Source organism: Cucurbita maxima, unplaced genomic scaffold (assembly GCF_002738345.1).
Source record: "Cucurbita maxima cultivar Rimu unplaced genomic scaffold, Cmax_1.0 Cma_Scf00015, whole genome shotgun sequence".
In the NCBI taxonomy this organism is placed as follows: domain Eukaryota; kingdom Viridiplantae; phylum Streptophyta; class Magnoliopsida; order Cucurbitales; family Cucurbitaceae; genus Cucurbita; species Cucurbita maxima.
The window spans coordinates 3687797-3699931 of NW_019272031.1; the positions used below are offsets into that span (position 1 = coordinate 3687797).

General features: G+C 38.7%; 3 protein-coding genes and 1 non-coding gene across 8 annotated transcripts; 1 reads left to right on the plus strand and 3 right to left on the minus strand.

Moving 5' to 3' along the window:
- Positions 1-1359: 1359 nt before the first annotated feature.
- Positions 1360-4535, minus strand: LOC111490004 (5'-adenylylsulfate reductase 3, chloroplastic-like). Its single transcript, XM_023138424.1, has 5 exons — positions 4397-4535; positions 4091-4246; positions 3850-3976; positions 2409-3207; positions 1360-1969 (listed from the first exon to the last, which is right to left on the minus strand). Exons 1-5 carry the CDS (start codon positions 4473-4475, stop codon positions 1739-1741), a joined length of 1392 nt encoding a protein of 463 aa, XP_022994192.1. The 5' UTR covers positions 4476-4535; the 3' UTR covers positions 1360-1738.
- A 1116-nt stretch (positions 4536-5651) lies between these two features.
- LOC111490014 (lactoylglutathione lyase GLX1) lies at positions 5652-8067 on the plus strand. Its single transcript, XM_023138440.1, is given in 9 exon segments — positions 5652-5934; positions 6009-6133; positions 6240-6304; positions 6389-6412; positions 6415-6612; positions 7343-7390; positions 7492-7599; positions 7671-7823; positions 7897-8067. Coding segments are annotated over 9 exon segments (1026 nt in total). The 5' UTR covers positions 5652-5671; the 3' UTR covers positions 7939-8067.
- Positions 8068-9115: 1048 nt separating this feature from the next.
- On the minus strand, positions 9116-11230 carry LOC111490011 (autophagy-related protein 8C-like). 5 transcript variants are annotated; one of them, XM_023138437.1, is made up of 6 exons: positions 11183-11230; positions 10848-10903; positions 10286-10341; positions 10153-10205; positions 9649-9767; positions 9116-9553 (listed from the first exon to the last, which is right to left on the minus strand). In XM_023138437.1, the coding sequence occupies exons 2-6, from the start codon at positions 10882-10884 to the stop codon at positions 9462-9464; spliced, it is 357 nt and encodes a 118-aa protein (XP_022994205.1). In that variant the 5' UTR covers positions 10885-10903; positions 11183-11230; the 3' UTR covers positions 9116-9461. The 5 variants fall into 5 exon arrangements, with proteins under 5 accessions (XP_022994205.1, XP_022994202.1, XP_022994204.1 ...); XM_023138434.1 differs by having other exon boundaries at positions 11075-11200; XM_023138436.1 differs by having other exon boundaries at positions 11070-11185.
- A 300-nt stretch (positions 11231-11530) lies between these two features.
- TRNAM-CAU lies at positions 11531-11614 on the minus strand. The gene is given in 2 exon segments: positions 11531-11566; positions 11577-11614. It is a non-coding gene; the product is annotated as a tRNA-Met (tRNA).
- Positions 11615-12135: the final 521 nt, after the last annotated feature.

Here is a 12135-nt window from a genome sequence, read left to right on the forward strand (position 1 = left end):
TAACTAGAGCAATCTTATCACGGATGAAAACTAAACTTATGAAAAGAAGAGAGTTTAAGTGAGTTTTGGTTCAACCACCCGCCTGCCTCACAGTTTTCTTTTACTTGTTGGTGGTGGTGGCTCTCCAAGTCTCAACATGGCAACAAAAAAAAACAAAAAGAAATGGTTTGAGAAATAGTTGGTTGAGAAATTGAAAAGAGAAGACCAACTTTTGCATCAATAATTATGATATGGAAACCCCAAAAGAGTTTCTACTTTTTAATCATTCAACGGGAACATAAAAACATGGGAGATTCTCCCTACCTTATGCCATTCTTTGTCACTAACACATGTATTTGGTGGGTGAGTCTTGGCTGGCTGCTGCCTTTTCGGTCTTTCCTTCGTGTGTGGGAGCTACCGCTTACGCCTTCCCTGGGAAGATTAAATATCAAATCATTTGGTTTTGAGATCTCATATTGGTTGGAGAAGAACCATATATTGGTTGGAGAAGAACCATAAACATTTCTTATAAGGATGTGAAAACATCTCCCTAGTGGACCCACATGTTATAAAATCTTGAGTGAAAACTTCAATAGACACATCAGTTTTAAAATCTTAGAGGAAGCTCGAAAGGGAAAGCCTAAAGAGAACAGTAAATGTTAGTGGTAGACTTGGGTTGTTACAAATGGTATTAGAGTAGACATCGGACGGTGTGCCAGCGGGGACGCTAGCCGAGTAGACATCAGACGGTGTGCCAGCGAGGACGCTAGCCACCAAGGGGAGTGGATTGTGAGGTCTCACATTGATTGGAGAGGGGGAACGAAGCATTTTTTTGTAAAGGAGTAGAAACCTCGAAACCTCTCTCAGCTGTTATAAAACCATAAAAGAAAAGCCCGAAAGAAAAAACCCAAAAACCGCTGTTACAGTTCTCTTGAGCCTTGATTAATGAGAGGTTGTTTGAGGGCTTCATAGGGCTCAAGGGAGGTTTCATAACACCTTGAGAACACCGTGAGGAAAAAGTTCAAAAAAATAAAAAAAATAATAAAAAAAAAAGTCCAAAAAGAACAGTATTTAGTTGCAACGGCCGTTACAATTCTAGATATTAAGGGGAGATTGTTCGAGGGCTCCATAAGCCTCATGAAAGGTTCTATAGTGTATTTTGTTTATGACTATAAACTTCAAAGAAAGCTCTATGGTGTACAAATCAAAGAAAGCTCTATGTTGTACAAATCAAAAGAAAGCTCTATGATGTACTTTGTTCATGACTAATAGTCATCGAATATATCTTCATTGGAATGGGACATTTTCCTCCAAAAAAAAAAAAAAAAAAAAAAAAAAAAAAAAAAAAAAAAAAAAAAAAAAAGAAAAAAATTGTATTAGATCAAAATATTTAGAAGCCTATGGGTATATTATTCAACTCAGATAAAATATGATTACTACAAGGGTCTCAAGATCAAACAAATCCTCACACACAAAACAAATTTATAATCTCGTTGTGCTTATGCCTCGGACCATTACTACATCATGGTCCTGGGAGCCCTACGGGAAAATTGATATCTATACAAACACATAATCGGATGATTTCAGGATCGGATTCTCTAAAAGCTCCAAAAAGATCCCCAAGCGTTGATTTTGATCTCAACAACTTCCATCGCAGTCGACATATTATTATCCTTCCTCAGAAATATATATATATATAAAATCCAACAAAAGATTGGAACCTCTGTGAATTTCCTTTGTTAATGGCTATCACGCTGTATCATCGAAGGGCATTCACAAAAGCCATCAACGAGTCAACATCCCTCTTCTCAGATGGGTACTTCACTGCTTTAGACGAGTGTTTGGGGAAAAAGAGTACTGTGGGGAAGGATCCTAGCTGCAGCTCTTGTTTGGCGAACTCCTTCTGCTCACCGTCGCCTCTGAACTTCCCAACTTTCACTCCATTTCCTGCCAACTTCTCAGCCAATTCCACATATGACCCTTCCATAGCCTGTAGAAATTCATCGAACGTTAGCCCTTTAAGTAGGATTATGTGGCCACCGCTAACAGATATTGTCTCTTAGGACTTTTCCTTTCGGGCTTAGGTTTTTAAAATGCTGTCTGCTATGGAGAGGTTTCCACACCTTTTAGGATGTTTCAATTCTCCTCCCCAACCGATGTGGGATCTCACAATCCACCCCTTCAGGGCCCAGCGTCCTTACTGGCACACCGCCTCGTGTCTACTCCTGACACATCGCCTAGTGTCTGGCTCTGATACCATTTGTAACGGCCCAAACTCACCGCTAGCGGATATTGTCTCCTTTAGGAGAGGTTTAATTTCAAGGAACTGGTTTCTACACCTTTATAAAGGGTGTTTCGTTCTCCTCCTCAACTGATGTGGGATCTTGCAGATTATCAGCTGAAACGCTTTTGTGCAAAATGATTCTTACCTGACAGAATTGGCACCAAGGTGCATAAACAACCACAAGCCAAGGCTCTTTCCTGTTCTCCAGTCTGGCCAAGTTTTCGATTCCGATTCTGTTCAGGTTCACCAAATTTTCGGAGACAAAAATGTCGTTAACTTGGGGAGTTGCATTTACATGGAGAGCTCCATTTCCATTGCCATTGAGATGTTTAAGATTTCCTTTGTGAAGGCCGCATTCCTTGGCTTTGGAATCCTCCCACCACCATCTTCCTTCTCTTTCGTGCTGCCCAGGGAGGATAGGCCTTGTGCAGGGATCACAGCCAATTGAGACGTATCCTTGAGAATGCAGGGAGTTTACAGGTACATTCATGGTCCGCAAGAAGTTCCATATGTATTTACTATCAAAGTTGGCTACTGGGTTCCACTTAATCAGGCTCCCAATGCCACCATCCAATCCCTCAAAAATAGGATCAATTTGGACAATGGGAATCTCAGACCTAGTTCCAGGAGATTGGTCTTTTCTTTGTCCGGTGATCCATGCTCGGAGCCCCTTTAGAGCCCTCCTCAAAGGCCTCACCTTCCTTACTCGGCAGCACTCCTGGTGGCCATCCTCGTAGAATGAAAACAGCCCTTTGTTCCGAACTAAACCCTGAACTTCAACAGCATCTGGGAACATGTACTCAATGTGGATGCCATAATGTTTCTCCACTGTATCAAAGAATTTGTATGTTTCTGAATTCAGCCTCCCGGTGTCTAGGCTGAATACCCTAAATGGTCGACCAGTCAATCGAGCATATTCAATCAATGCAACATCTTCCGAACCACTGCAGTGGATAATTTTAATTTTTGTTAGATGTTTTTTTCTCGGTAAGGGGTTCAGAAACCAAATGCTTTACTAGTAAATTCTTGTCAAGGATGAAAACTATCGACACCCTTGCATCTATTAATTCAGTGTTCAAAACGAACATCGGTAACATACTTTTCAAATATTGAAAGAAAACAATCCCAAAAGCTAATATTATTTGTTTATCATTATGAATATTGATTATGAGTTTCAACAAAAATTATCCAATCTTTACAGAGTTGACACTTTTCTTCCACATTTCCACTGTGTTCGATTATTCTCTACTATTTACAGTTGATCGTAGCAGCTTGAGGACAATGAAAGAAATGGGAACAGGTGGCGGCAGAGAGAATATAAAGAGACTAACACAATCCGAAGCAATTACGACAACAGAAAATCAACAAACTCAAATAATTCGAATCTCAATGGTACTTGAAACTTTAAGGAAATGCATGAAAAAGGCAGTTTCCTTGAACGACAATGGCATATGTGATTAAAGAGGCACCTTACAGATCACAGATTCAACAGCATTACAATTTGGAAGTTTCAGACATTAGACACATGATGTTGGATAACAAAAGCTAAAGACACTATTTAATCAAATGATAGAATAAAAACCTACCTGAACGCGATAGCAATGTCGTTGCCAAATCTCTCCAGGGCCGTGTCCATTATTTCCAGAGGAGAAGCATATTCGAAGTCTTTGGCTAATCCATCATAGTCTACCGTCTCCGCTTTCTCCTCCACCTCTACAGATCCAACCCGAAAACATCATCATTATCCACACAAGAAACATTTTAACACAAATTCCCAGAAATGAACTCTAAATCGAGGAGATAGGATTAATGAGAAATCAAAATTACCAGCACCAAGAGTATTCGCCGAGAGAGGGACAATCAAATCATTCCGTCTGGATTTCGCATTAATAGGCTTCACCGAGAATCCCTTTCGTGAATAATCGACTCCAGCAGATAAACCGTGCGGCCGATTCAGCAGCTGAACAGAACCAATTCGTGGAGCTGCAAATCGAAATGAAATCCACAATTCAAAATTAACATGCAAACGAAAATGAAATTCTTCGAAACATCATTCAAACACAAATAAATTCTAACAAATACCTTCAACTTCGTTTCCTAATGTAAACAAAGGACCAAATTTCTGAACAATACCTTTAACCTCAAAGGAAGCGGCAAAATGCTGCAAATTAGAAGCAGAAATTGCAGAAGAAGAAGAAACAGCAAGCGCCATGAAGGACAAAGAATTATTGCTCTCTCTTTCGGTAAATTGTAATTCTTGTCTGCGTTTTTCTTCAACTCCGTAGGTTTAAATAAAAAGGGGTGGAAGATGAAATATGAACCTGGATGAAATTCGGGAATAGTGGAATTCTCAACCTTCATCATACGTGGCATACTCTTATTGGTGTGTCAACCCTCCAAGCTCCACCGCTCCGCCACGTAGCAATCTTTAACCCAACAGAATCACATCTTACGTGGCGCTGTTTCTATTTTTCTGCGTACAGTTTCTACGGAATTTACGCCTCTAAAATATATTTAATTTTAGATTTGGTAAATAATAGTTTTGTGTAAAAATATCATTGCAAAATTGATTTTTTTTTTTTTTTTTTTTAAGAAACTCCGAATTTAGTTTATGAAATATAAATTTTAAAAAATATCAAATAAATCCTTAAATCTATATAAAATTTCTAACCGATTTAATAAATTATTAATTATTTAATATTATAAAATTTTATAAAATAAAAAATTTATAATTGAACTGACAAAATTAATTTTTATATTTAATAAATCGATTCATTCATGGAATATTCAAATAGGTCTGAGTTCTTATAATTGAGCCACCACAAAGGAAAGTGTCAGTATTGAGAGGTTCGAATCTACCAAAAAAAACTAAATTACAAAATATACCGACTAAATTCGTCACAGCTCAAACCCGTCATTACAGCAAATATTGTCAGCTTTGGCCCGTTGTTACTGGCTTGTCGTTACAACAAATATTGTCAGCTTTGGCCCGTCGTTACAGTAAATATTATCCGTTTTGACCCATCATTACAGCAAATATTGTCTGTTTTGACCTGTCGTTACAGCAAATAGTGTCAGTTTTGGCCCGTCGTTACAGTAAATATTGTCCGTTTTGGCCCATCATTACAACAAATATTGTTTGTTTTGACCTGTCGTTACAACAAATATTGTCCACTTTAGTCCGTTATTACAATAAAGTCCGCTTTGACCCATTGTTACGGTAAATATTGTCCGATTTGACCCATTGTTAAAGTATAGGTTTCTACACTCTTATTAAGAATGTTTTGTTCCCATCTTCCAACTATAAGCTTTTTATTATTTGATTTTAATTCATGATAGTGGAGGAGCTTTTCATCCAAGAACTCTGCATAATTTATTCCATCTAAAAGCCACAAAGAAGGGAGTCTTATGCAAGACAAATCCTATAATAAACAAACACAAGTTGATACCTACAAATTAGTAAAGCATATCTGGATTGATTTGTTGAAATATTTAAACTTTAGGATCATCTCCTTTTTCATGATCAATACAACTGGTGACAAAAGTTCAGAGCAAATGGCAGAGGTTGTGGCTCCTGATGCAGATGAGCAGTTGTTGGAATGGCCCATGAAAGACAATCGCCCCTTTCTTCGTGCTGTCTATCGTGTCAGTGATCTCGATCGCACGATCGAGTATGTCTTCTTTAAGCTTACTCTGAAGTTCTTTGGTCTCTCCTTCTTCATGGTAATGTATTTGTCACCTTCAGATTCTATACTGAATGCTTTGGGATGAAACTCCTGAGAATTAGAGATGTTCCTGAAGCGAAATGTACCAGAGCTTTCATGGGGTTTGGCTCCGAGCAATCTTCGTTCGTTCTTGAGCTGAATTACAGTATGTAGCTCAAGAATGTCTCTGAATCATGTCATGTTCTCAACATAAACCTTTAGCCAATATTCTTTCTTGCACTTTCTCTAGAACGAATTAACGCACCATACAGGTTATGGGGTGACTTCATATGATATTGGTGCTGGCTTTGGACACTTTGCCATTGCTTCTCAAGATGTGGGTCTTTTCATGGTTTTGGCTCTCTTTTTCCTGCAAATTGAAGTTAAGAACATCAACATGAACTTTTTGTTGCTTTTCAAGGTCTACAAAATGGTTGAAAATGTCTAAGAGTCAAGGGAGCTGGAGCTGGAGCTGTCGTTAGAGAATCTTTTGAGGTGAAAGGTTTCTCTATTGTGCTGGCCTTTGTGAAAGATCCTGATGGTTACATCTTTGAGCTCATTCAAAGAGGTCCTACTCCTCAGCCACTCTGTCAAGTAATGCTTCGTGTTGGGGATTTAGAACGCTCAATCAACTTCTATGAGAAGGTAAAAGAAAAACTTCTCCTGTTTGAGTATGGAAAAATCTCTCTATCCTGCTGCATCACGGGTACAAATTTTGCCGTTTATGTCCCGTGTTAAAAGTTCATGAACTTTCACAGATGAAGAGTGTGAGATTCCTTATCAGTTAAGGAGGAGAACGAAACATTCTTTGTAAGGGTGTGAAAACCTCTCCCTATCACACACGTTTCAAAATTTTTGAGGGGAAGTCTCGAAAAGGGAAAGCCTAAAGAGACAATATCTACTAGGGGTGGGCTTGGACCGTTACAAATGATATCAGAATTAGAGACCAGGCAATGTGCCAACAAGGAGGTTGAGCCCTATAGGGGAGTGGACACGAAGCGGTGTGCCAACAAAGACGCTGGGCCCCGAAGGGGGTGGATTGTGAGCTCCCACATCGGTTGGGGACGAGAACAAAACATTTTTTATATGGTGTGAGAAACTTTCCCTAGCCGACACATTTTAAAAACTCTGTGAAGAAGCCTAAAAGGGAAAGCCCAAAGATGTTAGACTTGGGCCATTACAAATGATATCATATTCAGACACATGGAGAGATATCCAAAGTGGACAATATCTGCTAGCGGTGGGCTTGGACCGTAACATGAAAAAAGAGAACAATAAAACAAGACCAAATTCATCACATGAATTATAACATACACATACTTTTTCTGTAGTGCTACTAGAACGTCTAATCCTGAATTTGAATCTGTCTTTACAGGCACTAGGAATGAGAGTTCTTACCAGGATTGAGAGTCTAGAACACAAGGTGAACTTCCTTTTCACTTCTACATAAAATCCCATCAATCATCAGAAATGAAAGCTAATGAAATGCTATACTTTTCAATGCACAAACAATCAACTCTGCAGTACGCCATAGCCATGATGGGGTATGCAGATGAGTTAGAGACCACCGTTCTTGAGCTGACTTACAACCATGGCGTGACACAACATTCAAAGGGAAACGGATATTCCCAGGTCAAAACTTATATCAATGGTTAAATTTTCCTTTCAAGTTAGAGCAGCTATGCTTGATTAAATGGTTTCAGGTAGCTATTGGGACTGATAAAGTAAACAAGAGCGCTGAGGTACTCAATCTGATCATACAAGAACTTGGAGGAAAGATAACCCAACAACCCAGTTTGGTTCATCAATTCAAAGCCAAGATTACAACGTTTCTGGATCCTGATGGGTGGCAGATTGTGAGTTTTCTTTCCTCAAGATTATTCAAATTTACATTGAATTTGTTTATCAAACCAAGTTCTACATTTCTAGGTTCTTGTTGATAATGAAGATTATCTGAAGGGGCTGCATTGAAGGGTATTGATAGTGTAAGCCTAGGCAATAAGAGCTTGAAGGGTTTCATCAAATCTCTATACGGAGCGCTACAGAATTAGGTCGGTGTGTATTTGTAACAAGAAGAATGTTTGAGTGGTGTACCTGAAATGAAACTCGACTATGGAGCCGTCTGTATGAGAAGGAAAAGCATCAGTTGTAGCGAGGGGCCCTGAATGAATTCTAGCAATCAATCTTATATTCGGTGGTTCAAAAAACAATTTCAGAGGATCGTTTGTTGGGATTGTGGGTCGTTGTGCAATCAATCTTCCGTGTAATGTTAAGTATAATGCCTTAACGATATAATGTATAGAGAGGGGAGAATTGAAATATTTTTATGTGAGATCTCACATCAATTAGAGAGGGGAACGAAACGAAACATTCTCTATAAGTGTGCGGTCTCTCTCGATATAATGTATAGGGAGGGGAGAATTGAAATTTTTTTATGTGAGATCTTACATCAATTAGAGAGGGGAACAAAACATTCTTTATAAGTGTACGGAAATCTCTCCCTACCAAAAACGTTTAAGAACTGTGATGATGACGGCAATATGTAACGGGCAAAAACGAACAATATCCACTAACAGTGGATTTAAGCTGTTACAAATGGTATCGGAGCTAGGCATCGAGTGGTATGCCTGAAGGAAGGTGGGATTATGAGATCCACACATCGATGGGTCATGAAGGAGAGTGGATTATGAGATCTATAGGCATCGAGTGGTGTGCCAACAAAGACGCTGGGCATTGAAGGAAAGTGGATTATGAGATCCCACACATCAATGTGTCCCGGAACATTCTATACGGACGTAAACACCTCTCCCTAATAAAAGAGTTTTAAATCTAAGAAGTTTTAAATTTAAGAATGACAACCATACAAAATAGGCCAAAACAGACATACTCGAAGTGGATTTAGGCTATTACATTCCTCTCATCAAAACTATTCAATTCTTAAATTTTACAGCACAAAAGCATCGAAAAGGAAATGGAAACTATGAAAAAGTATTCCAAGCATCAGTACAAGATTTCAATTGGAGGGCCTTTCCTTTTAATCATTGATTATGCCTTAAACTAGAGTTCAAGGCTTTGTTTAAACAAGTACACATGCCAAAGAGAGACCTAATAAGATACCCCCTACTTTTTCTTGTGAATTATCCTTAACTGAATATTAAAATGAGGCAAACGTGGAAATTAATAGCCAGAAACATCTGATGCTTACATGAAATAGACATTAGAATTGGGAAGTGGAAATCATGGATTCTCACCAAACAAACACCCACATTTCTTTTCACAGTTTGGGCGGGGAAGAACACCATGAAATCCAGAGCCCAACACTTGATGAAGTTCTTAATGAGCAACATGTACTAACATTACTAGTGCCAGTAGAAAGATAGGCCTAAGGTAATCGGAAATAGACAAGAAGCTGAGATAGCTGACACGGGGAAGCAAGTAAGGAGAATTTACAGCTTTTTAAGTTTCATTTACAGACGAAGTACGATATGAAGTCATCAGAATCCAAAGGTGTTCTCTCCACTGTAAGTCATGTAAAGAAAACCATCTTCATCCTTGTTATCTTCATAGATTGATGACATCAAAGCAGCTGTGACAATACATATATTAGGCAAACACAAACGCATTTCTTCATGCTACATTAAGTGAAATGTACATATTAAAAGAACAAGAAATTCAACTAACCAGTTGGAGGTAGTGTGTTTTGGATAAAGATGAAAATAGCCTTCTCGGAACTAAGCTTAATCCTTTTCCGGACAACATAAACAAACTGACCAACCGTAAGGTCAGCTGGGACAAGGTACCTGAAATCATGAAAAAGGTCCAAATATTAGTATATACAAACTGCCCATCTGATTGCATACAATCCAATGTAGTACGAGAATTAAACTCCTTTCAAATATGGCCTCCATTATTGGCCAACAGAGCTAGGTATTGTTGCCATCGGGTATGTCCTTCCTATCAGGACTGGATTAAAAAGAAATCACAGCATAATATCTGACAATCAGGACTTCAGCATCGACCGTCTCGATTTGTAAATTTTATGGAAATTAAAGAATAAGCCAGCACCTAATCCTAGTAACCAAGTTCTGGAGTTGTACCACAATGAAATGCCTCCCCTCAGCTGATTTCAATTAAGAAGTCCAATTTTAACTGGTTTATACAAAGTCAAGTCATTACGGAACTTACTTCTTCTTATCAATGTCAGGAATGTCACTCCTTTCAGCTTTCTCCACAATCACCTGCATTTGAATCATATTAACAGAGAAAAATTGGAGTGCACTAGGTGACAAACACTGATATGAAAGTTTAACATTCTTACGGGAATTCTGTCCGGATATTTCTCCCTGATGCGAGAAGCTTCTGCTTGTCTCCTTTCTATAACATTGGAGGAATAGTTTAAAACAAAGTAAAGACCATGCAAGACTGGATGGGAAATGAGCGTTTGACTAAATGTGACACTGAAACAATATCAAAAGGAGGCTGAGAGAAAGCGCAAAAATCAATTGACTGGTTTTCAATTAATCCAGGAGACCAAATGTAAGGCGGAAACAAGTTTTCACCAGAAAAAAAAAAATCCTCTCACATTAAGATTCCAGCGAAAAGAGACGAAAGGAACTTAAAATTACCCCCAATTACGCAGTTCAAAGAAGCTCATTCGAAATCATAAGAACAGGCCCTAATTAATACCCGACGTGAGTGGCACTAATCACAAAAAAGGAATAAAACATCAAGGATTAACCACCCAAAAAGTTAAATCAGAATATCAGAAGGTCATTTAAATATCAAAAGTAGGCGAAAACTGACACGATTCGTAACATAAAATAAATAAACAATAAAGTTCAAGAAATGATCAAAATGGTCAAAATTGTGAAAAGAAAAACCTAGAGGATGTTCGAGCTTGAACGAGCTTTTGGCCATGGGGAATCTCAAACGATATCTGCGAATTCAAGCATCAGATCAATACAACAGCACAAAATCCAGGCCCAGAAGTTCAATTGAAACAGAATCGAAAACAACAACTGAAAAAACAAAAGAAATTACGAATACACAAGAACAGCAGTTCTGAAAATTACAAAGGAAAAATCGATGAGGATAGTGCCTACAATACCAATTGGCAGAGCTAATTAAACGAAAATGACCAAAGAGACAGGAAGATCAAGCTGTGAGAAGTCAATCGTAAAATAAAGGCCGAACACTTGGAGACGACGAAACGTACCAGAGTTTTCTTCTCGATTCCCCCACGTTAACCCAACACACCCTCTTATCACAGATCAAATTACTTGTATACCAAGCTATGCCAGTTAACCGGGCCCGTCTAAATCGGTACTAGGCCCAATCTTTTCAGACCCAATTATAGAGCCCAAATTCTTAACCCAAGCCCAACATTATATAAAGTAGCCCGGCCCAAAAATAACTAAACTTACAATTAAAGGAAGATGACAAACGACGTTATATTAAGAAAAGGTGATAAAAGGCTTTCGGTGGGCTTTCTAGAGCAAAGCCCACTACAGGCCCAATAGAAGCCCCACATGACCACTTCTTCTAAATGAGTACAAAAAAGAATTGGGGTGAGAGAGGCTCGAACTCTCGACCTCAGGATAACTCGAAGCTATGAGACCTACGCGCTAGCCAACTGCGCCACCACCCCTTGATGCTTAGGTCTTCTAAGAAAATAAATAGACTTTAAAAAAAGAAATAGAATTTACTTCCTTGGTCAAAGAAAGAAGGGAATAAAAGAAAGCTAAAGCAAAGGAAATAACCGAGCTAGCAAGCAAGAAAGCCATACCTTATTCTTTAACTCCTTTTCACCGGATGGAACTCGGTAAAAGTTAAATCTGTCGAATTAATCTCAATCGGGAGTCTTCTGGCTCGTGCACCGGAATCTTTCTAGTCCTCACGAGTTGGTCTCAGAATGTTTCCGAATGCTTCTACTCCTCTTTTCTTTCCTTTCCCTCTATCAGTCGAAATGTGGAGAATAGACTCAACTAAAGAGGAATTATCTATCCTTCACTCCTTTCCAACTCGCCTATGATCTGCTTGGCTCTGATTTACTCGACCTTTCATTTGTTGAGTCTTTCAAAGCTACTAAGGAGTGAAAGAAGGAAACGGGAAAATGACCCTAAATATCGGGAAAATGGCCTGGGGAAGGAACAAAAAAAGAAAAAAGTG

What these genes read in the sequence shown, in the direction of transcription:
- LOC111490004 (XM_023138424.1), bottom strand. Translation starts at nt 4,475, where the DNA reads ATGGCGCTTGCTGTTTCTTCTTCTTCTGCAATTTCTGCTTCTAATTTG. An exon ending in GACATTGCTATCGCGTTCAG is followed by an intron (nt 3,208 to 3,849) that starts GTAGGTTTTTAT and finishes TATCCACTGCAG; the next exon opens with TGGTTCGGAAGATGTTGCAT. An exon ending in CTTGGTGCCAATTCTGTCAG is followed by an intron (nt 1,970 to 2,408) that starts GTAAGAATCATT and finishes GAATTTCTACAG; the next exon opens with GCTATGGAAGGGTCATATGT.
- LOC111490011 (XM_023138437.1), bottom strand. Translation starts at nt 10,884, where the DNA reads ATGGCCAAAAGCTCGTTCAAGCTCGAACATCCTCTAG. An exon ending in AATATCCGGACAGAATTCCC is followed by an intron (nt 10,206 to 10,285) that starts GTAAGAATGTTA and finishes ATTCAAATGCAG; the next exon opens with GTGATTGTGGAGAAAGCTGA. An exon ending in CCTGACATTGATAAGAAGAA is followed by an intron (nt 9,768 to 10,152) that starts GTAAGTTCCGTA and finishes TCATGATTTCAG; the next exon opens with GTACCTTGTCCCAGCTGACC.